This window comes from Oxyura jamaicensis, chromosome 27, assembly GCF_011077185.1.
Source record: "Oxyura jamaicensis isolate SHBP4307 breed ruddy duck chromosome 27, BPBGC_Ojam_1.0, whole genome shotgun sequence".
NCBI lineage: Eukaryota > Metazoa > Chordata > Aves > Anseriformes > Anatidae > Oxyura > Oxyura jamaicensis.
The window spans coordinates 2,625,028-2,648,943 of NC_048919.1; the positions used below are offsets into that span (position 1 = coordinate 2,625,028).

The window sequence follows — 23,916 nt, forward strand, 5'->3', positions numbered from 1 at the left end:
CATCGTGCCGTTACCCATACATCGTGCCGTTACCCCTGCATCGTGCCACCCCCTGGCATCAAGCCCCCCAGCCCAGAGCTGGGGCAGAGGCGCAGGGCCCCGACACCTGCAGCCCGCCGCTGGCTCGTCCCCTCCCAGCACCAGCAGCTCCCTTCTCCAGCACCCTCCGTGCCAGCACGTCCCGCTGCGCTCGCGTGACAGCCCCCAGCGAGGGGAGGCGAACCGCAGCTCCCGCCGCTCCCAAGCCGTCTCCACCCTAACACAAAAAATCTCCTCGTCTCCTCGCTGACGCAAACTTAAAGCACGCTCGTCGCTTGCAAGTGGGAATAAAAACACGGCTCCTGCCTGCAGTATTAAAAAAAAATGCAAGTACTTAACAACCACAAGCTGTTTTCCATAAGGGGGTGGGTCTCAGGAGCGGGTGGGATGGGAGCGGGGGCGAGGTGTCGGGGTGCGGGGCAGAGGCTGCAGGGTGCGAAGGCAGAGCCTCGCAGGATGGGCAGCAGGTCCTCTGCTGCTGAAACGGGGGAGGAGGAAGGGGAGGGATGGCGTCGGGGGATTCTCGAGGCAGCGGGCGCCTGGGTCATTCATAGCTTCCAGAGCAGAGCATTGCACGGCGTGGGGGAGGATCTCACATCAGAGCACGAGGCTTGACGCAGAGCCCCCAGTTGGTCAAAACCCATGTGTTTGTGTTTACAGCGAGAGCTTCGGGGTGGCAGCGCAGCTCTCACCTCTCCCGGTGTGGATGAAACACCCCGCTGCTGTACCACGATACATACTTCTCAATGAGTTCAGCCTTTGGAGCTCCTTTCTCACTACAGAGCCGGGTGTGGGAGCGCTCTGCACCACGGAGTGCCTTCGGGACAGCCCGGGGGCTCTGCGGGGCTTCAAACCCTTCTGATCTGCTGAGGGAATGCCCGACCCCAGCAGATGCTGAACGATGCATGGGCTTTTCTTAAGTAGCTGGGGGCTCCAAGACTTCAAAGAAATCCAACGGCCCCAACTAGAAGCAGCTCGTGTAAGTGATGGGAGCGGGATTGTGCCAAGAGAGAGCTCTCAGCAAAGCGAGTCCTTTACTGAAATCCTTCTGCAGCTCTGCTCAGGGACTGCCCCTGCGCAGCTCTGCGGGGTTTGGCTTAAAACAGGCTGTGAGGACAGAATCACAGAATCAGAAGCACAGAATAGACTGGGTTGGAAGAGACCTCCAAGATCACCAAGTCCAACTTCTAACATCCAGACATCCAGAAGTTGTATGACGGGCCACTTTATCTCAACACAAATTGAATTCAACTTCCTGAGCCGCAGCTCAGATTTTCCACAGCTCCCTGTGCTGGCTTAAATCTCTGTATGGTACGGAAAGCAGCACGGCTGGGAGGAGCTCAGGGCTCACACCCGGCTCTGGGGCTGAACTCATGTCCTGCTCTTGCAGCTCCGGCCCCTTCAGTTAGCCCTGACTTGAAGGAATCGTGTCTCAAATAAAAGTTTGCAGGTGAAGTTACTTGGTGGGCAGTCCTGATTCCCACTGCTGTTCGGGGGCTGCAGGGTGGTGTGGGAATTCGGGAGTGGGAGCCCAAATTCCTCATCCCACCAGGTGCCGGTCCCCAGGATGAGGACGAGGATGAGGCCAAGAGCCACATCAGTCACGCTGTGACACCATCCCCTCCCTGGGCAGCAATCTCCTGCTGTCTTTGTGGCCGCTCTCTGAAAGTTTTTCATTAAGAAATCATCTCAGCAATAAAGAAATGAAAATAAGCTGCTGCTGTGAAGAAGCAGCAGCTGTCCCTGCCAGCACAAAGCTTCCAGCAGTTTGTTTCTTCGGATTTCTGTGTACCGCTCCCAGTTACAGGTCTTCTAGGCAGAATGAGCCGTGTGAGTTAATCTTCCTAAGGCCAGGTTTGCACCAGATCTGTATGTGGTTGTTACTCTCTGTAGGTGTGCGTTCCCTAGATAGCTTGTGCCAAATAGAAGGAGCGGCAGATACCTTCTCCCTCCACCCCCAAATGTTCCTGAAGAGGTTTTGAGGCTGCTTTGGTTTTAGTTTCACATTTTATTATAACCCAAAGGTGGAATAAATCCAAAATCGAGAGTTGAGCATTTCAGTGGCAGGAAGCACACAGCAGTCCCCGCGAATCCCTGAAGTCTTCAGGGGAGGGGAAAACATCTTCTAGGTAAGTTACGTTCCTGAGCAGTGACGCTGACCTGTCTGCTTTGAATGGCTTCACATTTTTGATGCACACCAGTAGCACAGACCAGGGCTGGCCAGCCGTGCCCGTCGGAGCATCCTTGTGCCTCCCTTGAGGCTCCGAAGGTGAGGCTGGAAGGGCAAAGGCAGGGGGCAAACGTGCTCATCCCCCTGAGTAAGATAAGAAAGGCTCACTTTTTGTCTTATTTTTTTTTTCCCTGTGCACACCATCAAGTAAAGCTCACAGCTTATTTCCGTGGTGGCAAAAGGCCGTGGTGCAGGGCCGTAGTACATGGCACCCGACACGGGGGCTTCTTAGGGTAGAAGTCAGGGTGGGGGACCGGCAAGATAGAAATAAAGCTTTTAGCTCTGACTGGTGAAATTATTTCCCGAGGATTCAAAAATCACATTTCTGCGCTTTCTGTGAAATATCAACGACATGCAGCTTTTTCCGGGCTCCGTATTTTATCATACCGTAATTTGGGATATATTATAACGCTACCAGACGTCAAGGAAAGCAGCGCAGCTGGGGCTTGAGGGATGGTGCCTCTGTGTGGGCTCCTTAGCCCTAAGCCTGCTCTGCAGGGGGACCTGAGCAAACATCCTTGGTGTCCGGGTGCCCCAGGCCACACCGGCAGGTGCACCTTGTAAACGGTGTTTTCTGGAGGGGAGCCAGGTCTTGGATTAAAGGAGAAGATGTGCAAAGGTGAAAACCCTAGAAATGATCAAAAAGGCAGAGGTTTCCTGACCTCCGTCCTAATTGGGACACAAGGGATCATTACTGTCGATGCCTTTCCCTCTGTTTTTTTTGCTCCTTTGTAATTGATCCTCTGTACAAAAGGCAGCAGTCACTGCCTTGCTGGTGGGGCAGCAGCCTGCAGTGGGATGTTTGGGATCTTCTGGTAGGAATCCGGGTTTGCTGATGTAACGACGGTGGCGTGGGATTTTGTAACCTCTGTGGTGAGAAGCCATTGGGAAGCTATCGGAAAAAGGTGCTAACGCATAGCTGAATGTGAAGTCACAGCTCTCCATCTCACGTATGTTTTACATGTCAGCAAATTCCCATATATTTTATTTCTTGACATCATATAATTCCAGTTTTAGAGGCTGAGAGATGTATTTCAGCCTGGCACGGGCAGAAAAACATGAAGAAAGGGGAGCTAGAGTAAGCAGACCTGCCGACTCAAGGGCAGCTGTCTCCGGCTGGCTTGATTTTCAGGAGGCTCTGGGAGCGTAGAGCATCTCTAGAAACAAATGACAGTGTTAATTTCATCAAGGGAACAAACTCCAGAAGATGATAAGTTGTTAGACTAAAGCAAAACAGAGCAGAATGTGTTTTTTTAGGTACTTAGTGCATCTTTTAAATGAGAGGAAAAGGTTCAGTATGCAGTGAAGCCAGTTGTAGCCCTCTTCTGTTGCCTCCATAGGAATTAATTAACCCACAAATGCTTCTGATTTTCCTTTGATTGCCAGGGGATTGCACTTGAATTTCTCCTCCCTCCCCCTAATAGGCTCTGAGGAGCTTTTCAAAAGATGAGCTCGCATACAAAAAGGGGGACATGAACACAGCCAGCTTCTATGTTTTAGGTGGGAGCACTGCACGAGGGTGTGTGGCCGGTCGGGGGCAGGCATTTCCTGCACCCCCTGTGAACTTCAGGGTGCCTGTAACACTGCTTAGGGTTTGCTTTTGCATCTCCCACATGAAGCAAAATGCACTTACGTGTATCTAAACCGGGATAACGCATAGCCCAATTTCACCGGGCTCCTGCCCTGGTACAACTCTTCCCTGCCTGGGATGTGACAGGTGGATCTGCTGGGGCAGAGCTCGGTGGGGCTGCTGTAGGAGAAGGCGGAAGGGTTTTTCTGTATCAAGAGGTGCCATAAGCAAATATTTGAAGCTGTATTTCTATTTAGATTGAATTGTGCCGCTTTAATTTTGCCAATTACCAGTGGTGCGGATGGTGAAGCCTGCCAGCAGAGCTTTAAAATCAGTCTGCGTTTTTAAAACATTTTCTGCGTAAGGAGATTGAGTTAAATTGGGGATTTTCCTCGTGAAAAGATAGATGTTCTAATTGTCATACAGGAAAATTCTGGTGTTATTGACAGATGGGGGAAGAGTTGAGGTAACTTTGCTTAGGTTGATTGAATGCTTGTAAGATTTCTGTGCTCGTTGTATTGAACAGGTGACGTTGGCCATGCGGTTCTGTGTCACAAGGGGACGGGGACAGCTGCCTTGCAGAGCTTTCTGCCCTGTGGCAGGGCCTTTAATTATAGTGACCTTGAACAAGAAATTTCACTTCTCTAGCTCTGCTTTCCCCAATAGTAAACTACTTTCTCCTGTAAAATTCCCTGAACTCCTTTGATGGAAAATGCTGGGAAAGAGCCAATACTTTTAACAGCAAACCTGTGGGCAATAAACAAGCTCGTATTCTTTTCACCTTTTGCAATGAAAAGATTCCTGAGGAAGATTAAATAGTGGTTTCGGATCTATGCTTTTACTCTGGTAGCATGAACGCTTACATTCTCTCCCTGTGTTCCTTTACAGTACGCTTTGCACCTTACCGACCTCCTGACATCTCTCTGAAACCACTGCTCTTTGAGGTTCCCAGCATCACCACCGAGTCCGTCTTCGTTGGCCGTGACTGGGTGTTCCACGAGATAGATGCTCAGCTGCAGAGCTCCAACGCCAGCGTTAACCGAGGAGTGGTGATCGTTGGCAACATAGGCTTTGGAAAGACTGCCATCATCTCCAGGCTGGTTGCGCTCAGCTGCCACGGCACGCGTATGAGACAGATCGCTTCGGATAGCCCGCACGCCTCCCCAAAACGTAAGTTCAACAGCATGCGCGTCTTCCAAACTCAGAGACCTTTTCCATCAACTTCTCTAATGTTTTTGCTGCGATTATTCCTTTCTTGTTCAGGCCCAAGAACTCAGTTAAACCTTTGTTGCCAAGCAAAGGAAGCACCTGCCAGCATTGTTTATACTACTTGTGTTCCAAATCTACATTTTGAAGAGTCAAAATAGTCTGTCTCTGCTTTCCCTGGCTTAGAAACATCACAGATTGTCTCTGGTCAGGAAGGCTCCAGTTTCAATTGCTCGAATTATTTTATTACGAATCCCTCCTGATGCATTCTCCTTCCCGTACAGTTGGTTTATCTCAGTTTGTCATGGTTGGAAAGTTTAGGGTAGGTCACAAGCCCGTGTGGGCTTGGCAGCCAGGCTTGCTCTGCCTCCTGTGGGTCCCATCCAATTCACATCACTCTGTCCTGACACGTTTGCAGGTGGGGATGACAACATTTTAAAATCACTCTGCTCCCAGTAAGCGAATAAGACAGGACTAAAAATACCGAGTTAGATACCTAAAGGTATCTTTAAGGATCTAGGTCACTGTATCTCAGAGAAACTGTAGTTGAATCTGTTTACTGGAATCCAGTGCTCGTAGCCATGTAGAAATATCTGAAGTGTCACCGAATGTTGGCATGTTGAGTAGTGTCACTTGTCAGAGCTAAATGAACAATGTGTAGTGAAAGGCAGGGCTTGTTTCTATATTTTAACTGTAAATCTGCAGTGCACCAACTGTGTGTCTCCCCAGCCTGCTTAGAGGGATTGTGGAGATTAGCACTCTACTGTACTTAACTGTTCCCAGACTAAAGGCTAGGATATTGAGAAAGCTCCCTGTACCTTTCATGCACAGAAGAAAAAGATCCTTGGCCACCTGCATTTTAGTTCACGCTCTAGTGTGTCCGTGAAGTTGAAAGTGGAATGATTCCTCAGTGTTAGTTACTGGGGCAGAGACCTTAGAATCAATCAACAGGTCTGATTTTATTTCCTAAAGACTTGAAAAGTCCTTGTCTAGCTATAGAAGATAGTAACCATTCTACTAATTTCACATGCTGGAAAAGTCTACAATGCTTACTTAAATCTATGTTTAATGATAAATGCTAATTAGGTGACCTGACTATTCTACAGCAGTTGTGTTATCAGCATTAGCAAACTGGAATAAATACAGCCTCAAACTTTGGATTCCTGGCTCAGGAAAAACCAGCCCATGTGAAGGTGGTGGTGTATGCTGAAAACCAGCAATGTGCATCATTGCTAGTACAGTCAGGATTTAATTCTGTAGGCAGTAGTCATCCTCCTCTGCTGAACCATTAAATGGGTCATTGTTTCTGTTATGATTGCAAGTCAATCTCAAGGATGCGTTGCAGCAGTCTGTCCAGGACAACCCTCTGCTAGTAGAGTCTGTTGCTTTTAAAGCATTCCTGAAATGAAGAAATCTGTAATTAGGCATCATCCAGTACTGCATGTCTTGATGACATTCAGTAATATTCTGTTTGAGTACCTACAGGAGTAAAAATGAGCGGTTTGAAAATCTGAACCACAGGGGTCAGGTGAACGGGCTGTTGTACTGGTAAAGCTGATTTCTGCTTTGCCAGGCAAAAGAAATGCAATAGAAATGCAGTTAAATTTGGCAGAGACGATTCCAGTATAATCCATTAGTTGCTTGCAAGCCTGTTCCAGATCCTGGTGCTACTCCTGCTTCCCTCTCTCTGATAGCGTTAATGGGCTCCAGATAGATCTGTTGGCTGTGGCTCTCCATTTTTATATGCTATAAATTGGGCACATAATTCAGAAAAATCGTCTGTCTCCACTGAAGAAGGACTCAGACCTAAATTAACGAGCAATGGGTCATAACGAAGGAAGATCTATTGGCAGAACTGCAGAGCCCAGAGAGCACTGCACTAAAATACACCAAACCTGAAGACAGAGCGTGCTTTCAGGAACGCACAATTCACTCAATTATTGTGATTACTTTAAATCAATGGAATTACTGTGGAGAAGACGGATAAGACAAGCTTAAAGCTTTATCTTTGCAGTCCTTCCCATGCTGCTTCCAAAAGAAGGTTCTGCAGGAGCCTCTGTCCAGGCTGGCTGGTGTCACGTTGTCCCACTGCCTGCAGTCCTGAGCAGAATATATGTGGGAAGTGTGACTGCCACGAACAAACTGCTGGAAAATGCCAGCTGTGTAGTAGGTGATAATAACGTGAGTCGTGCTTGTCCCATAGCCATTCATAACCTCTTTCCTCGGGACAGATGTGGATGCAAACAGAGAGCTGCCCTTAACCCAGCCACCGTCTGCTCACTCTTCGATCGCCAGCGGAAGCTGCCCCGGGACTCCTGAAATGCGCCGGCGCCAGGAAGAGGCCATGCGGAGACTCGCCTCACAGGTACGGAAACATTCAGGATTGTTTTAGGCCTTGGAAACCTGTCGGTTCTAATGCGCTCTCTTGGAAGGCCTTCTGTCTGACATTGCTTTGTGCGCTGGAAAATGTGTGTGTTCAAAAGCTTACTGAGAGAGTAGAGAGGATGGATTTCTGGAACAAGTTTTATTACCCTAGGAAAGTTATTGCTGTAAAATGAAATTCCCCTTATATCAGATACATGTGCTTTTAACTCCAAGAGTTTATCTTTTCCAGCTATCATACTTTATCATTCTACCAGTGGAAGTGTTAGGAGATGACACAGCTACCAGAATAATTGTCGTTTTTCTTCAGCAGTGAAAAGAAAATTGCCAAGTGACCGGTGTTCCGTTTTGAAAGGAGCAGGTAGCATACAGCAGGTGAAGGAGCAGGCTGTGAGCGTTGCTGCTCGGTGGTGCACTTAGATGTTTTCTGGGGAAAGTCTACAAAACAGATCACAGCCTTTTGAGCAATATGCGGATCGTTTGCTGTTACAACAAGAGTGGATTGTGTATAGCAGTATTGCTTACTGTTGGTAAGCTTTCCAGCTTGAGCTTTATTGTATTACTGAGATTCAGTCCTACTTTTGTGATAGTGGGAAGGTGCCATTATATTGCTTTGAAATCCGAGGAGCTTGCTCTTCCTACGCATTTTGAGAGGATGTGAGCAGTTTATGCTTTCCTGTTGCCTGCTCCTACTATGGAGAGGAAAATATCTAGCAACGTCTTTGTTCTAAATTACTGCCAGGACGTGTTTTGCTTGGCTTTATGTACCAGATACTGTCTTGTCCTATCTGCTTTCTGCTGCACCCAGATGGCAAAGCAGAGAGCGTGTGATAGCTGTGTAAATAAATATTAAGACTTGATTTTCTTCTCTTCCACATGGAGCTCTCGAAAGGAATGCAGTGGCCAGGCCTGCTTCCATTCAGAACACATTAGTCATCGTGCTCCTTGTAAATCTTCAGCATTACAGACTACCAGAAAGGCCAGTAAGCGTGCTATCTCTGCTTAAAATGCCTCATCTATCTCGACTTTCTTCCCCTGAGTGCTTCAGTAATCCTGCTGGATACGTAACTGATAAATGGACACAGTTTTAGCTTCAGTTTCCTCCTGAAAAAGGTAAGGGATACAGCTTTTTCAAGCAGCGCGTCACATCCAGCGCACAGATGATGCACGGAAGCTTTTTTTGTATCTCTGGTCACTGGACCAGTAAGAAAATAAGAAATAATCTTCATGGCCAAAAGGTAAAAATGGGTTGTTATACCTACAATACCTGTAATACCTTGGCTGCACACCCCTTTAGGAAAGGCTTCTGAAGCCCCATTCATCCCATAGCCGAAAGTTTTTGTGAAACCAATCCTGTGCTTTGCTGTCAGAGCGTAACAGATGAGTTAGGAAGATGAACTACCTCTTGTGCAAGCAGCACAGTTACAGATTTTTGGTGGGACTGTTGATCTCCCAGTAAATCTTGACTGCCATAAATGCAGACAGATTCCAGAAATAGCTGTCACTGGCTTCCAAACATGAGGCCTTCCCGAAAAGATCGATGCCAAAGCTGATGAGTTGACCTTTGTGTTCTTGGAATCGCTTCTTTTACTCAAGTAGCTGACACAGCATGCAAAACTTCTAAAAAGCTTCACAGTGTTTAGCAAACAGTTACGGGATGAGTCAGAGCAGCAGCGGCAGGGCTTGATTCAGCACTCAGAGACCTTGGGTCTATTCCCAGCTTTGCCGTTAGCCTTGCTGGGCTCCTTGGAGATCCGCATCTCATCCGCCTGCCTGTTTCCCTCCCTATTAATAGCAGAGTGATCCATGCAGCTAACGGTCCTTGGGTGTCTGACGCTGGAAGGCTACGTAACGGGGTGGTGTTTGGTGTTCTCAGTTCTAAAAAGCAGTTGACTTCCAGGTATGCCCTTAATGAAGCCGTGCACTGAAACTGAGCACGTGCTTAAATCCTGATTCAGAGCATCATTTCCTATCACAAAGGGAGCTTTTACTGGAAGTGTAGGAGCTGTTTGGTTTGGTTGGTTTTTTTTTTTTCAGCTCCATGTTCCTGCTGATGGTACTTGATCAAAAGCAACAATTTGGTTTTATTGCATCAGACCCTTTTCCAGTACGGCATGTTACAAACAGTAAGCTTGATGGATTATCCAGCCTCAGGAAGGGAAATAAAGGCAAATAAAATGGGTTAGGATGTTTGTCAAATTGATAGCTGGAAGTTGTGTGCCTAGTGCACTCTTAGTAACCTCCTGAGTAAAACAACTCAGCATCGCTGCTGATGAATACTTGCTGTCAACAGCAGATAAATTGATTTGCTTAGAAAGAGCCGTGCCGTGTGATGTCCTCCTAGATAAAACAAACACTGACTATTCCAACCCAGCTCTCATTTTTGAAGTCTCTGAGTGACACTGGGAGCAAAAGGATTACTGACCTGGCAACGTAATTGAAAATCCATTAAAATGACAGTTGGGAGCTCTTTGAGCTGCATGGGATCGCCTCATTCCGAAACTCAATCACATGTCTATAACTCGCTTTTGAGAAATCAGGGAAATTTGTTGTTCATTTGAGGCTTTGAAGGTGTTGGAATCTTAAAAAGAGCTACTACACTGAGTGGTCTTGGTAGACAACAGTGAAGTTAGTCGGGAGCTGCCCAGTGTGAGCGCCTGATGGCACACGCTGCAGCAGGCCTTCTGGGGGACAGTGTCAGAAAACCCTCAAACAGGTAAAGTAAAGGTTGCCCAAAGTCTATACTGAAAAAGACAAAGGAATAGCCTTTGCAGAAGAAAGGGAGAGAAGACCGTATTCCTGTATCAGTAGCTGTGGAATAAAAACCCAATTCCTCATGACCTGCTTTAAAAAGTTTTTGTTCAACTGGCTACAGAAAAAAAGAGCCCAAAGAAATGACAGAAAGACTGCCCCTTGGGTTGGTCTGCTTGGAAGAATTGTTCTTGGACGTGTGTGTTCTGTAGCTGCGTTAAGGCTAGAGGCAGAAATGAAGCGGGGAAGAAAGCGTTGGCAGTGATGGACAACCACAATTGTCAGGAATATTTTGGGAGATGCAAAACATATGTGAGGAGACAGAGAAAGCCACGTACAGATACTCCACCTCTGCTTGCACTGAAGGGAGAAGGATGTTCTCGGTTGTGCTGTGGTCATTGTGAGACAGAAATGCAGATTGTTATGAAAGTGGATTAATAATATACTAAAAGGCTTAAGTAATTGTTGGCACGGGCTCCAGAATGCTAGTGGGAAGCACGCTGTCCCTCTCACCCACTCCGTTCCTGCTGAAAATGTCACTTACCCCAAACTCAGAAGCTGTGTGTTTATGATGACAGAAATGAAAGGTGAACAGTTGCTTTTCCTCCTCTGGATTACTCAGGGTTGTACTTCTCTGCCTATTTTTCATGCGGTAAGTTCGTTGGGGCAAGGGTTGCTTTTAGCTCTTGTTGTCAGAGATGAGCAAATCGTTAATCTTAAAAATAAGTGACTGAAGGCTGCCTAGCAGGAGCGCTGCTCAGGCTGTCTTTTCAGCTCCCTTGCCATGCTGGAAAAGAGCATTATTTTATTGTATTCGTAGAGCAGTTTGAAGTTATCCGGGATTTCTAGTTCAGTGTTCATCGGCAAACTATTGGAGAAGAAAAATGCTTAGAAATGAGCCAATTTAGAAAACCAGTATCAGGTGTAATTTTTGTCCTGCAAAAGCTGTGCAAGGAAACAATCTGTACCCAGCTTGTTCAGGAGTTACCTGACCTTATCCTCGCCATGGACCCTAGGAGGACAAAAACCTCACAAGGAGAGGACAAAATTCTCTTCCTCCCAGAGCCTGGTGGGCAGCCACTGAGGTTTGTGGTGTCTTGGTCCCCCTCTGATGGGAAATGGACTCTTGTCTTTTGTCATGTGAAAAGTGATCGTGATAGGAAAGGTTGGACGCTCCTCCAGGTTTGTGGTGAAGGAAAGAAAACAAGGAGCCTGAACTTGAGGCTGCTCTGTTGGTTTTGTCATTTCTCCTCCTAACAGCCCGTCTTACTAAGATTTTGTAAGCGGCAGCAGGGTGATCAGGGTGATTACCGCCTTGAAGGATTAGCAGAGGTAATACTGGAAGTACAATGATGCCGTTGTGTAACATCCCCCAGGTCTGTTCTGGCTGCCCTCCTCTCCCAGCTCCCAGTCAGAAGTTTGGGTGTGCATAGGGAGAAGATTTTCAAAAGGGAAAGTTCACTCTTGCTGTCATTCCAGGGTCGCATTCAAGGTTGTGCTTGGCATCGTGTTGAGTGCTCTTGTGTAGACAGGGATGAAGAAGTGTGCCAGGAAACTGGAAGCTCCAAGTGCTAAATGACTTGCTGTCCATTTCCTCGCAAGGAAAATATGAAGTACATGGCAATATTAATTGCTTCTTAGCAGATATTTCTGTGAATCAATTTCCTAATTCACGTTTTTTAAAGGTAGCTTAATCCAGCTTTCAGGAACAGAGCTGGCAAAATCCCCTTTTTCCTTTTAACTCGTAGGCTTCTCCTGCCTCAGAAGAAGAGGTGAGGCAGTGGAGCTGATAAATGCCCTGGCAGTCCTGGAGAAGCTGGTGGGCTGGTTTGTTGCACCCCAGCTCCCAGCAGAGCCGTCCTTGCTGGGGAAGTTTCCCTTCTGTTTTCCCTCCATCCCCTGTCATCTGTAGGAGTTAGTAGCATAGAGAGGCCTGCAGGGAAGAACAAGAGGGATCGTCTTGCCAGATCTGGCAGACTCTCAGGAGTCATGAATAAAGCTTCTCAAATTGCAACACCCATCTTGACACTTGCAAATAAAACATTAGCATTTCTGGCAGAGTGCATTTGGTTAGCCTTTTGTTTTAATCTGTACGCATGTATTATGGAAATCAGTTTACAGGATTCCTGAATGTATTTCAAGTCAGCCCTCTGACAAAGAGCAGGCTGCCAGTTCTTCGGCAGTGCCAGTGAGTCAAGCTTCAGCTCAGCTCCTTCCCTGCTGTAGGGGCATGCCAGTTTCCTGGTGAGCTAGCCACGTACAGCTGAGTGCAGAGCTTCGTGTAACTGCTAAACTCATGTGCTGTTACTTGGTGCTTGTAAACACACCGCCTGGTATCACAGAATGACTGTAAGGTGAAACTGAAAAAAAGAAGTTGTGAATAAGAACAGCAGGGTTTCTCAAGCTAAGATCCAGCTAAGATCCTGTACAAAAGACAGCACTCCACACCTCTGCCACGTTGTGCCATGGTTTTTCTTCCTTTTTTTCTATTTATTCTTTCACCTGTTGCAATACCCTTTGACTTAACTTCCTCGGAGCAGGGCTGGTGAGTGATGTGGCCAAGTCACCACACTGCTGTCCTTGCTGTGCTGCTTTCCTGTCTCCAAATGTTCCCGGATAATGTATAACTTGGGCTGATGCCTCTCAGCTGGAGCGTGACCTTGCTTGTCCAGCACTGGTCCTTCACCTCAGCAAAACGAACCGAGAGGCGTTCCCACCGGTACGGAAAAATACAGAGTCACAGACATGTCCTGGGTGACCTTTGCATCTCAGCGAGGGCCACCAGCACCCCTGGGAGGTGAGAGAGCCCAAGGTGAGATGGGTTCAGCTCAAGGGAAGAAGCCCAAACGGGGTGTCCCCTCTGGGTAGGATCACCTTCGCTGTTTTCCCTGGAGGTATTCTCCATTATTCACCCAGGATTTTTAATGGATGTGATACACAGCTTAAATAAGCCACTGAACAGCTCTGTTTGTTGGCTTTCTGGCTGCTGTCTGGCTGCTTGTGGTAGCAGCACTTAAACAAATGAGCCTGAAAGCCAGTTCGGCAGCACTAATGGATTATACCCTACACAGAGCAGCTGGTTTGGGAGCTGTGCTTCCATGGCATTAGCTCACTCAGCTGATGCTGAGCACTGCTGCTGACTTCAGAGGCTCTTCCCCCATCCTTCAAGCCACAAGCCAAAGCGTCATTGCCATTGCTGCGGGCATATAAAAACGAGTCCTCCTACCTTATGCAGAGGTGGAAGGCTTTGTCACTTCAGAGCCCTGATGCCCTGCGACACTAATGAGTTTCAGAGGGCATTTCCTGGCAGACTCAGCTGTGTAAAAGTAATGAATGTTCCTGATAAACTGGGTCTCCACATCTGCACACGGTCATGTGCAATGAATAAAACCCAGCAGTGCTGATTCCCATTCGCATGATTACAACCAGAGCCGTGCCTGGCAGGCAGCCTTCTGGCAGGTAAGAGCATGGCACCGAATTTACGTGAAGCTATTTTGTATGGCTCAAAAAGAGATAAAGGTTACTGGGTGCAGAAGTAGGGTTAAAATGCAATGCTGAAGCGCTTCGGTAAGAGCAGGGGAGCACTGGACAGGCGGAGCGGTGCCACAGGTAAGCGAGGTTCTTCCTCTGAGGCTGGTGGGGCTGAACAGAGACAGGCCGGCCTCCTCGTCTGACACGTGCAGAAGGAAGCTGAGACATGTCACACCAGAGGTGTGATGTCAGAGGAATGCCTCTTACATGGAGGATATTATTTTTCACAAATAGTGCCAGAGAACTGCTTAAAATTGGTCTGTCCTGTTAAGTAAAAATAACTCATTTCCCTTGAGCCATCTGCAGCCCCTTTCTCCTTTGATGTGCGCTGTCCTGCCGGTCTTGCTCCTGTTCCTGGCTGTTATCCCCTGCCCCCCGGGCCTGTCACATATTTCCCACCTCTGCCCCTCCCGAGCTCAGTCTCTTTTCTCCCTCTGTACTTTCCAGGTGATGCTGCAATCCCTTTTGTGCCTTATTTCCCCCACTCTGCCCTTTCCGCCCTCTTCCTCCTGCTGCTTCCACGCGGCTCTCCCCCTCCTGTTCCTCGGGTGTCCTCTGCTGTGCTGGGAAGAGCCGCTTTGCTTTTAGCACACACATGTTGCCCTTTTTCTTCCAGCAGCTGCTGTCATAGATCCGATCTGTGTGAGGAAATCTCCCTTTTTTTCCCCTGATTGCATGGAATTCTTCCTTCCTTTCCCAGCCAAAGCCAGATCCCTTTCGAATCAGGCAGATAAAGGCCTGTGCAGGACCAGCCAGCCGCACCGGGGGGCTTAGCCTGGAGGTGCAGAAGGCAGTCTGCAGCGGGGACACAGCTCTGCTGGCAAGGCCGGCATCCCAGGAAGCGTGGATGGGGCCGTGACACAGGACGGAAGGGCAGAAGAGGAGGCAGCGTGAACGGTGCTGGTTATGTGAGGCTGGATAAAGAGAGACGTGGGAAGTGGTTGTGGTGGGAAGGAGAGAGCAGGATGGCTGGCGGCGGAAAGCTTGGGAGAAGAGGTTCCAGGAGTCCTGCTGGACTTACCACCTAAAGAAAATATGAACAATTTATTTCATAATTCTGCTTCAGCACTCAGGAAGACGAGCCACTGACATTTATAGGGAGGGTTCAGCGCTCCCCGACCCCACTTCAGGAGGTGATGGGGCCGTGCGCGCACCAAGCGCTGGCTGCAGGCCGTGAGAGGCGGTGCTCTGCTGTCTGCGTCTGGTATTGCTCAAGCCTTGTAACACATAATTAATATTTTTTTAAAAATAAGTTGTCACAGAGCTCATGATAACTGTTTCTTTGGTATGCAGCCAGCTAGCTAGACTCTCCAAATTCTGTTAGGAACGGAGGCCTTACAGACCGAGTCCTTCATTTTTCCTAAGAGGTGCACGAGATAAGCCGTTGTTTTGGCGCTAAGTGGGGCAGAAGCAGATTTGTGTTCAAAAGAGAAGGATCTCTGTCCTCAGAACCCACGTTTGGTGAGGAGTCACTTGCAAGTGATTTCTCCTTGCCAACTTCCAAGATCTTTTTATACGTTTGCACGTCGGGAAGGAGCACGAGGAGCGCTGGCTGTGCAGCACGCGAGGCTGCCTGCTTGCGTGACCCCGTGCTCCAGCATGTGGGATCAGTTGAGGTAAAACACGCATGATACAAGTGTGAATTATTTTTGAAGCTCTCTTGCAAGCAAGAGAGGAAATGATACAAGTTTGTAACTTTTGGCATTTGATATTTAATAGAAACAGCAAAAAGCCTTGGGTTCGCCATGCGGAGTCATTCAGCTTGCTGAAATTGCATTCTCAGCCCTTACAGAAATGGCATAAACATGTACATTGAACAGTTCTCTTTATTTAAGTGTTACTTTCCCCATCCCTTGTAGTAACCCATGCCTTTTGCATTAGGATCGCTTATAGGCATTGTGTACTCCATGTTTGAGAAGATGATTTAAATTTAATAGAACTCCAGAGCAAGGAACTTCTCAGCTTCCAGCTTTGTAAACATCATTTAACAAGCACGAGAGCTGAAATAAAGGTTTAAAAGTATGGGAAGGCCAATCTAGTGTTTATGGTGTTTTGTGCTATGTGATGACAAAGTTCAAATTGAAAATATGATTGGAAAAATTACGCCTTAAATTGTATCAGACAAAAAGAACGCTTACTGGTGACACCAGCCAGGCATGCCCATATCTTTGGAAGAGCCGGCTGTCCCCTGGTGATTTCCTTCATTGTAACACTTCCTAGATAAAATTAAATGTTTCACTCAAGGATTTAGTTTATGATGAGAGCTGGTTGGAATTTTCTCAGCAATAGAGCAAAGCTTTTTAAAGCAAAGAAATTCAACTTCTGGAAAATGAAGCTTTTACTGAGAGCACACCTTGTTCGATGCGATGTTCATTTCCAGCCTGAACAAGTTCTTATTTTTCATTTCTTGGATGTACTTCTTGGCTTGTCCAGGTGAGCTGAAGGAGGAGGGACTAGTAACACCCCTGAATATGGCTAGGCTGAGGAGCGTTCATTTCAGACGTAGAGCAAGATCTGGACATGATCTCCCATGCCTTAGCAGAGCATCCCGAGCAGCGAGATGGTGCCAAAGGCATTCACCTGCTGTGGGGAGAAAGAGCAGGGTTTGAACCTGGTTGGGAATGAGCCCCGTCCGCAGCAACCCCTCAGTTGTCCTGAAGTCTCCTCCTTTCATTTTCCATGTGAAACCTGGCCTCGTTCCCAAAGGCGGAGCAAGGAAACGATTTGAGACCTTTGAAAGTTTTATAGGATGAGAAAACCGTTTCCCACCCAAGTCTGGTTATATAAGCAAAGAGCCTGGTTTCTAACACCAGATTCGGCTTACAGCGCTAGCTTTTGGCAGCCTCTTTTTTGATTTGAAAATTGAGAAAATGTCATGGAGAATCAAAAACATCAAGATGAAATTCTGGCGCAGTTGCATTTGTGAGAACATCGTAGTGCCCTTCCTTTGGTTGCCTTTCCAAAATCTTCCTTGCTTACTGGTTTGTCTTCAGATCCATCTATTAAGCACCACCACAACTATCATACTGTTCAGGCTTTGCCAATATGTGAATAAATCCAGCCCAAGTATCAAAAACGTATGTGGAGGGGCTTCTGTGAGCTGAGATGTAACTGCACGTATATTCCAGAAGAAGGAAGTCTGTCCCCATAAGTAGCAGTCACCGTTTTCTGTGGGGTACTGGCTGTGTCCCCTTTTCCATGACTTGGCTCTTCAGGTTCCTGGAAGAAGTTGGTAAGCCTCTCCTAAAGAGGAGGCCTTATTTTTGTGCCTCTCTACATGGTGCGTTGGAAGTAAGAGCTCCGCACGTATAGCGGTTTGGTTTCTGTGATACATCAAAGGAGGGCTGCTCAGGACCTCGGTGCTGTGGGATCCCCAAGTTCTAATCCCCAGATAAATGATACTGCTGAAAAGAAATCACTGCCTTTATTATGACTTTACCTGGTGCTGTTCTCAAAGGGGATGCATTGTATTTTAACTGGCTGGTAGCAAAAATTATGTTACGAATTTGGAGATAAGCACATGTTTTAGGACTTGATGCTCCAAATAAGCAGTCTAGCTTTATCATCGCTGTATGCATCACACCTCATTTTCACTGCAGAAGGAAATAATTTCATTATATCCCATTGGTAATTTCATATATTTATATTAAAAAGCCAGTGCTGAGCCAGCAATGTTTGAGGACCCCCCCAGCCTTATGTTTTGTTTTCCCAGTGCCATCTTTTGCAGCTACGTGGTCCGGAGACCAACGGATCCAGCCAGCAGCCTGCACATTGCAGAGCTCACACAGCATCCAGAGATCCCCAGCAGTACCAGATACAGAGAGGCCACACAAATCCTGTTCTTGGTTAAAAATCCCACCCTCCCTGAGTTCAGAAATGTGTTTTATTTTGCAATATTAGCATGCTGTGGTGCAGCAATGGACAGCACAGGCTTCTTTTCCAGGGCAGTGGTGGCAAAGTGCCCCTGCCTGCTTCGCTCTGATATTTTTGGATGCTATCAGTGGCACTTGAAAAGGCAGTGAATGGGAGCAGCTCTGGAGAAAAGCTTTTTTTTTTTTTTTTTTTTTTTTTTTGACCTGGCCAACGCTGGCACCAAATGGCCAGGCTGGCACTGAGGATGCTGCTCCCTGCGAGGGACGGGGGGAGCTGCTCAGTGGGGTGGGACTGGAGCAGTCTGCTGAGGGCTCTGCAAGCCAAGAGAGGTCTGGGGGCCTTCTCTTATTTTGATAAAGAAACCAAGAGAATTGTCAGATCAGACTGCGAAGATAGCACTGGTTTTCTGCAGATTTGAAAAGGTGGCCAGAATTTGGTGGGTGCTGGCAGACTTGGGAAAAGCAGGTGACCTCGGAAAAGAGGAAAGTTTCATTTTTATTTTTTTCTTGACATGGTTTTCTGAATGAAGAGCTCTATCGCAGCGGATGAGTAATGTATAGTAAGCCTGGCATTCCCCGTTGTTCATGGGAATCTGTCACTTGCAGATGCTACCTTGCAGCAAGGTGCTCTCTTCCAGCTAGTGCCGCTTGTCTGCATCTACAGAGCTTGTCGTTTGCAAGCAGCAACTAAAAAGTAAGTTTAAGAAAACAATCACGAGTTGTTACTGATGCCAAGTCCTTCCACAGAGCTCGGAGCACAATCCTATCGCTCGGTGCCGTGCTTCTGAGATGTCAGCTGCTGTCACTGTCCGTCTCCATGAGCAGCTACAGCATAATTTCATTTATTCCCCGAGTGGCAGGTCCAGTCACTTTTCAGGATCAGTGCCTGTTTTCACCAGCCGATTCATCTGGATCCTTGTCACGGGTGGTTAACACTTGGTGTTCTCAAAGACTTCGCCTGCCAGAACACATCAGAGTCGCCAGACGCAAAACGCTGCTTTTAACAACTCGTGTCTGACGAAGGTGCGCTCTTGTTCCTTTCCTCTCTGTCAGGTCGTCGCCTATCACTACTGCCAAGCGGACAATGCCTACACCTGCCTGGTGCCCGAGTTCGTGCACAACGTGGCCGCGCTGCTCTGCCGCTCGCCGCAGTTCGTCGCCTACAGGGAGCAGCTCCTGCGAGAGCCCCACCTGCAGAGCATGCTCAGCCTGAGGTCCTGCGTCCAGGACCCCATGGCCTCCTTTCGGAGGGGTGTCCTGGAGCCCTTGGAGAATCTGCACAAAGGTATAGTGAATACAGCCCATACACCTTTCCCTTAGCTCCCTTGCACCTTTTATTTTTTTTAATATTGTGCTTAGTTGAATCTGAGCGTTTAAACAAAGCAATAAATTAATCCCTGTTGCAGTCCAAGAGCTGCAGGCAAGAGGTGAGACCTAGAAAAACTGAGAGTATGCCATCATGCTTGTTTGGACACAACGGGTTAATCCCTCTTCTCCTGGTGTGCAGTTCAGGGCCACAAATGAAATGTTAATGACAACGTGCATTTGACTTCGCTTTCTCAGTTTCTTCCCCATCCCAAACGTGGCCTCGCAGCTCTGAAGGTGAAAACAAGCAACAATTTCCATGCACAGCTCTGCTTATGGCAATGTGTTTTGATTTACTTATTTAGGGGGTGAGTGTTTTTCCCTTTCCCTGTCATTATTTAGTGGGCTCTTGAGAATTGGAAGCTTTCAGCCACAGAGCTGATACCATAAAAGTCTATAGACACCCTGTCGAAAGCTTCTAGGGCAGCTGGTAACAGGCCATATCCTGATTACTGATGGCAGAGCTTTTTCCAGTGCAGAATTGATTTTGTCTCCTTTTCTTTGAAGATGCAACTGATTCGTTGTGACAATCACTACCTTTAAGATCTCTGCTTGTTGCCATGAAAACTGGCAGAGCGTTGCAGAGTTCAGGGCTGTGTTGTCCTGCCAAATTGCCTTTATCAAAATGGCACGCTCTAAGTCGGCGGCCGCAAAAATAGTTCAGATAATTTTCTGTTATGACCCTGTGTATATCCCAGCGTTCGAACCGACGTGAAATAGATGCAGCCTCTACCAGATTCAAAGCCCTGCTGTTCAGATGAGCTCTTCAGAACAAAGAGTCCAAGCCCTGAGCTGCTGAGTCCAACTTGTGTGGTTCTACCAGGCACAAGAACACCCCGAGCCAGCACAGCTCGACAGCAGTTGATTTTCCTGGCATGGAGAAATGTCGCTGTAGGAGTAGTGTGGCTACCCTTCCCTACCAACACTCCTGGCAGAAAAAGGACACGTTTAGGAACCGCTGCTCTAAAGGAAAATAATCTGTGGTTATTGCAGTAACTCCTTGGGAGGCGTTCCAGCTCTTGATTTTAAAGGGTTTCAGAGGATGCTTATTTTTCCTGCCAAGCAGGTTGGCCCTCAGCTGGTCCCAAGTTCTTGGGGGGTGGAAAAAATTTCTATAAAAGTTTTGTTTCCTTTTGGGCTCGGCATTCGCTGCAGCTCTGATGGAGCCAGTGATTGGGGCTCTCATCTTTCAACGTTGCTGATGGAGAGTGCTGGCAAGCTGATTTGTACCAAGTGTTTTGTGACAAAACGAACAGTGCCTGGAAATTGGTTTTAAAATATATAACATTTAAGACTCTGTAAATATATCAGCAGGTCTTTTACAAGGTGCTGTTGAAGCTTTAATGCTACTGGGGCAAACTTATTGCATAACCATTAATGGTGAATGTCACTGAGAAACTCAGATTCATGTTTCTCAAATACATTTTTTCTGAATCGCCAGGAATCTACATAATACATAGGAGAACAAAGTTCTGATTCTTCCCCTATCCCTGCCTTCTCCCCTCTCCCTCAGGCTTTATGAGAAACATGAGATACGAGCATAAAACTCGTGCTCCATGTTCACTTCAGGATTTCAGAGAGTCATAAAGTGTAGTTTCAAGTATATCCAATAAGCTTACTGAAAAGTTAACTGAAAAACGATCTCTAGTGAATTTCATGCAAAATATGTGTTCTTCGTATGGATATTAACAGCACATTCAGAAATAAATGCAACTTGGTAGCGTAAGGCAAGGACAAGATGGGATTTTGGTGTTCAGCACTACCGAAAGCAAGGTGTTTACGCGTTTCTGCCCTCCCTGGAATACCACAGACGGCTCATGTTGTCAATGAACATTTCGTGCTGTATTTTTATAGAAAATTTCCTGATGCACTTTACAGTCAAAGAGAAAAGCTGATCAGCTGTCGGGAATACTGAGCTTTTTTGTTAGCCGGGTTTAGCCCTGGTACTTTACAAAGGAGAGACAACATTATACCGATTAGAACCTGTAGGACGTCAGTAGCTTATGCCGACAGTAGCCTCGGATGTCCTATTTCCCACCCATTACTGTGTTTATTAGACAAGATTACCTTTGAGAAGATACCGCTTGAGCTTAAGATCCCAGTCCACAAGGATATATATCATGAGTTCTAAAGCTCTACTCAGCTCTCAGCATCCGACCTGGAAACACTGACTTCATTGTATGCATCACTTTGGTTACTGCACTCACCTGCAGCAAAAAAAAAATGTTTAAAAAGGTCGTGACTTGCTTTTTGTAGGATCTGGTTATTCCCCCCACCTTGTTTATAAAAGTGGTTTTGACTGCAGAGTTCTGATCAAACTCCTTTGCAGCCAATGTAACCTCCAAAACGTTGTGCAGCCGGCCCCACAGCTGCCGTGCTGGCCTACTCTCCTCAAATAATTGTTTTGCCTGTGTATCGGGTTTGCTTTCATTTCAAAACACTTGTCCAGACCTTGCTTGATCAATAAGATCAAATGCAAAAATAAATAAAATAAATAAAGTGCAGGCATCAGAACCGGAATGGTGTGGAGCTGTTGGGGAAGGGAATTTCTTGGTGAGCCTTCAAAAATTAAGAGAGGCTGACATCAGGTGTGAGTTTAATACCACAATTAGAGAACTTCTGGTAATGCGCTTATTAAAACTTGTCAGAAGGATCTTGATTCACATCAAATAACATCAGATTTTGGGGAAGAGGTAATTTTTTAAGGATAGCTATTTCACTTGTAGGATATTACATTTTGTATGTCAGAAATAAAGTATGCGTTTTAGAAGAATGCAAATTGTGTGTGTGTGAACCTGCCTAGGAATTAGTGTATCGTAAGATGGGTGCTGCTGCTGCATTTTTATTTCTTCTTTAGCAATAACTGATGACACTTTAAAACACTGCAGTGACTTTACAGTATATTGTAGTCACGTGTTTAGCCTTTTAAATCAATGCCTTTTTTCTTTCTCTTATCTCAGAGAGGAAGATCCCCGATGAAGATTTCATCATATTAATTGATGGCTTAAACGAGGCAGAATTTCACAAGCCAGATTATGGAGACACCATAGTATCATTCCTCAGCAAAATGATTGGAAAGTTCCCTTCCTGGCTGAAGCTGGTGGTGACTGTCAGGACAAGTCTACAGGTACACTGAGTCCAGTAATTCTGATAAACTGTTGCGTTGTCATGATGGGTGTTGATAAAGAATGTCTTGCTGTACATCAGGATTTGTTTAAGACCCTATATTTTAGTTTATTCCTTTGGCTTTTTTGTACTTGGATTTGCATTCCTATCCCCAGACTCTACGGAGATTCAAGGGTCTAATTGGCGTCACTTATTTATGCCCATAGATGTTCATCATGTTCAAATGAAATGAATTAATTCAAGTTCGTTTCATGTGAACTAAATCCACATGAAAAGGGGCTACTTAATCACAAAGCATATTAGGAAACTGCTTGGAAACGTCCTCTCCTCCTTGTGGAAGGGCCAAGGAGTGCGCATCTTCATACCACTGTGTGACCGCCTCTGAAGGAGTCAGTGTTGGTACAAGACATTATTCAGCTCAAGAATATCTCAAGTAGGTGCTGAAGCTCTAGGCTGGAAGTTGTTTGGGTTATTCATAAGTATATTCCTTTTAGCTTGCAGCTGAGCAGGTTTTCTTTTTTTTTTATTTTATTTTTTACCTTCATCCTAGCCTTAGCTACTCGTCACCATTCCCTTAGCACAGGATTAAGCCGCCCTTGGTTTGTTGGCTCATCTGAATGGAGCAAGCTGAGAAGCAAACAAAATGACCCAGTTAGGACAGATCTGCTATTTCAACTGTTTCAAAGCAGAGCTGGTTGATTTGCAGCATCAGTTGTGGGAACACTCACACTGAGCTTTTGAGCCAGGAGCCCGGAGGAGACAGACGTCAGAGGGATGAGATGCGCTTGGGATGAGAGCTGCTCATCAGCTGGCCCAGCTGCTCCAGGGAGAAGGAAGTGTCTGTGGCTCTACCTTACACAGAACAGCACCCATTTTTTCATGATTAGCCACTTTTCATTAGCATGGGGCTGTGCAGTTCATCTGTACCGAGGTCCATTAGGCAGTTTTACCGAGATCCGCTAATATTTACTGAGCTCCTCGGGTTGATTTACCGTGGTCTGCCTGGCAGGGAGCTGAGCACTGGTTCCAGCTCCATCCAGGCAGCCAGCTGCTGCTTGCTGCCTTCAGAGCTGGGGACTGCAGCTGCTCCCTGAGACACGAGGAGAACAGGGGCTCTCTGCTGTTCTGTGCCGTGCTTCTGGGTCACTCGGTAGTGGAGTAAATTAAACATCATTTCAAAGAAATCTTTTTATAATGGTAGGTAAATTGCATCTCGATGGCTCAAATTCCTCATTTAATTAGGGCTCTTGCAGCCCTACAGTCTTCACAGCGAGCTTTAGTTTTGCACCACGTTCACCCTTTGTATTATTTTGGAGAGTTGGATGCTGCTCCTGAAACTGCCTTGTCCAGCTCCATCACGGCATTTCTCTCCCCACTTCGCAGTGACAGAGCCCATGACATGAGAACTCCTTTGGAGAGGCCTTCAGTGATTTTGGGGCTATCAAAAACCCAAAGCACTGGTGAGCTTAGCAGATGAGAGATTCCCTGGCCATGGTATCTTGCAGCAGATAGACATTTATTTTGCACTGCAAAGCACTCACTAACTGCCCTCGCGTTTCGGTGCTCTGATGATAGCAGCAGAGTAGTGCAGGGGGAGGTGCTTTGCTCAGCTTCAGCAACATTTCTTTTGACCTCAGATCTGTCATCTGGCTGTCCACAGGTCGTTCCCTCTATCGGGCTTCTGAAATGACAGCAGGAGAGATGGCATCTCGGTACTTGGATGGGGCAGGTCAGGAGTAACAAGAGCTCTGCTCTGGGGGAATTTTCCGCTCCTTCCCAGGGATGCGGTGATAGGAACCGTGTCCTTCATTTTGATTTCAGTCATGTCTCACGCAGAAACTACT

At 46.8% G+C, this 23,916-nt stretch overlaps 1 protein-coding gene across 18 annotated transcripts in view; it reads left to right on the top strand.

Annotated features, from left to right (window-relative positions):
* The window catches only part of TANC2 (tetratricopeptide repeat, ankyrin repeat and coiled-coil containing 2), a 278,090-nt gene that overhangs the window by 205,695 nt on the left and 48,479 nt on the right, over positions 1–23,916 (top strand). For all 18 annotated transcript variants that reach the window (XM_035347942.1, XM_035347941.1, XM_035347940.1 and 15 more), the window contains 4 exons: positions 4,728–5,009; positions 7,277–7,410; positions 18,635–18,866; positions 21,907–22,073. In XM_035347942.1, the coding sequence (XP_035203833.1) occupies positions 4,728–5,009; positions 7,277–7,410; positions 18,635–18,866; positions 21,907–22,073 (815 nt within the window). The remainder of the gene's footprint in view (positions 1–4,727; positions 5,010–7,276; positions 7,411–18,634; positions 18,867–21,906; positions 22,074–23,916) is intronic.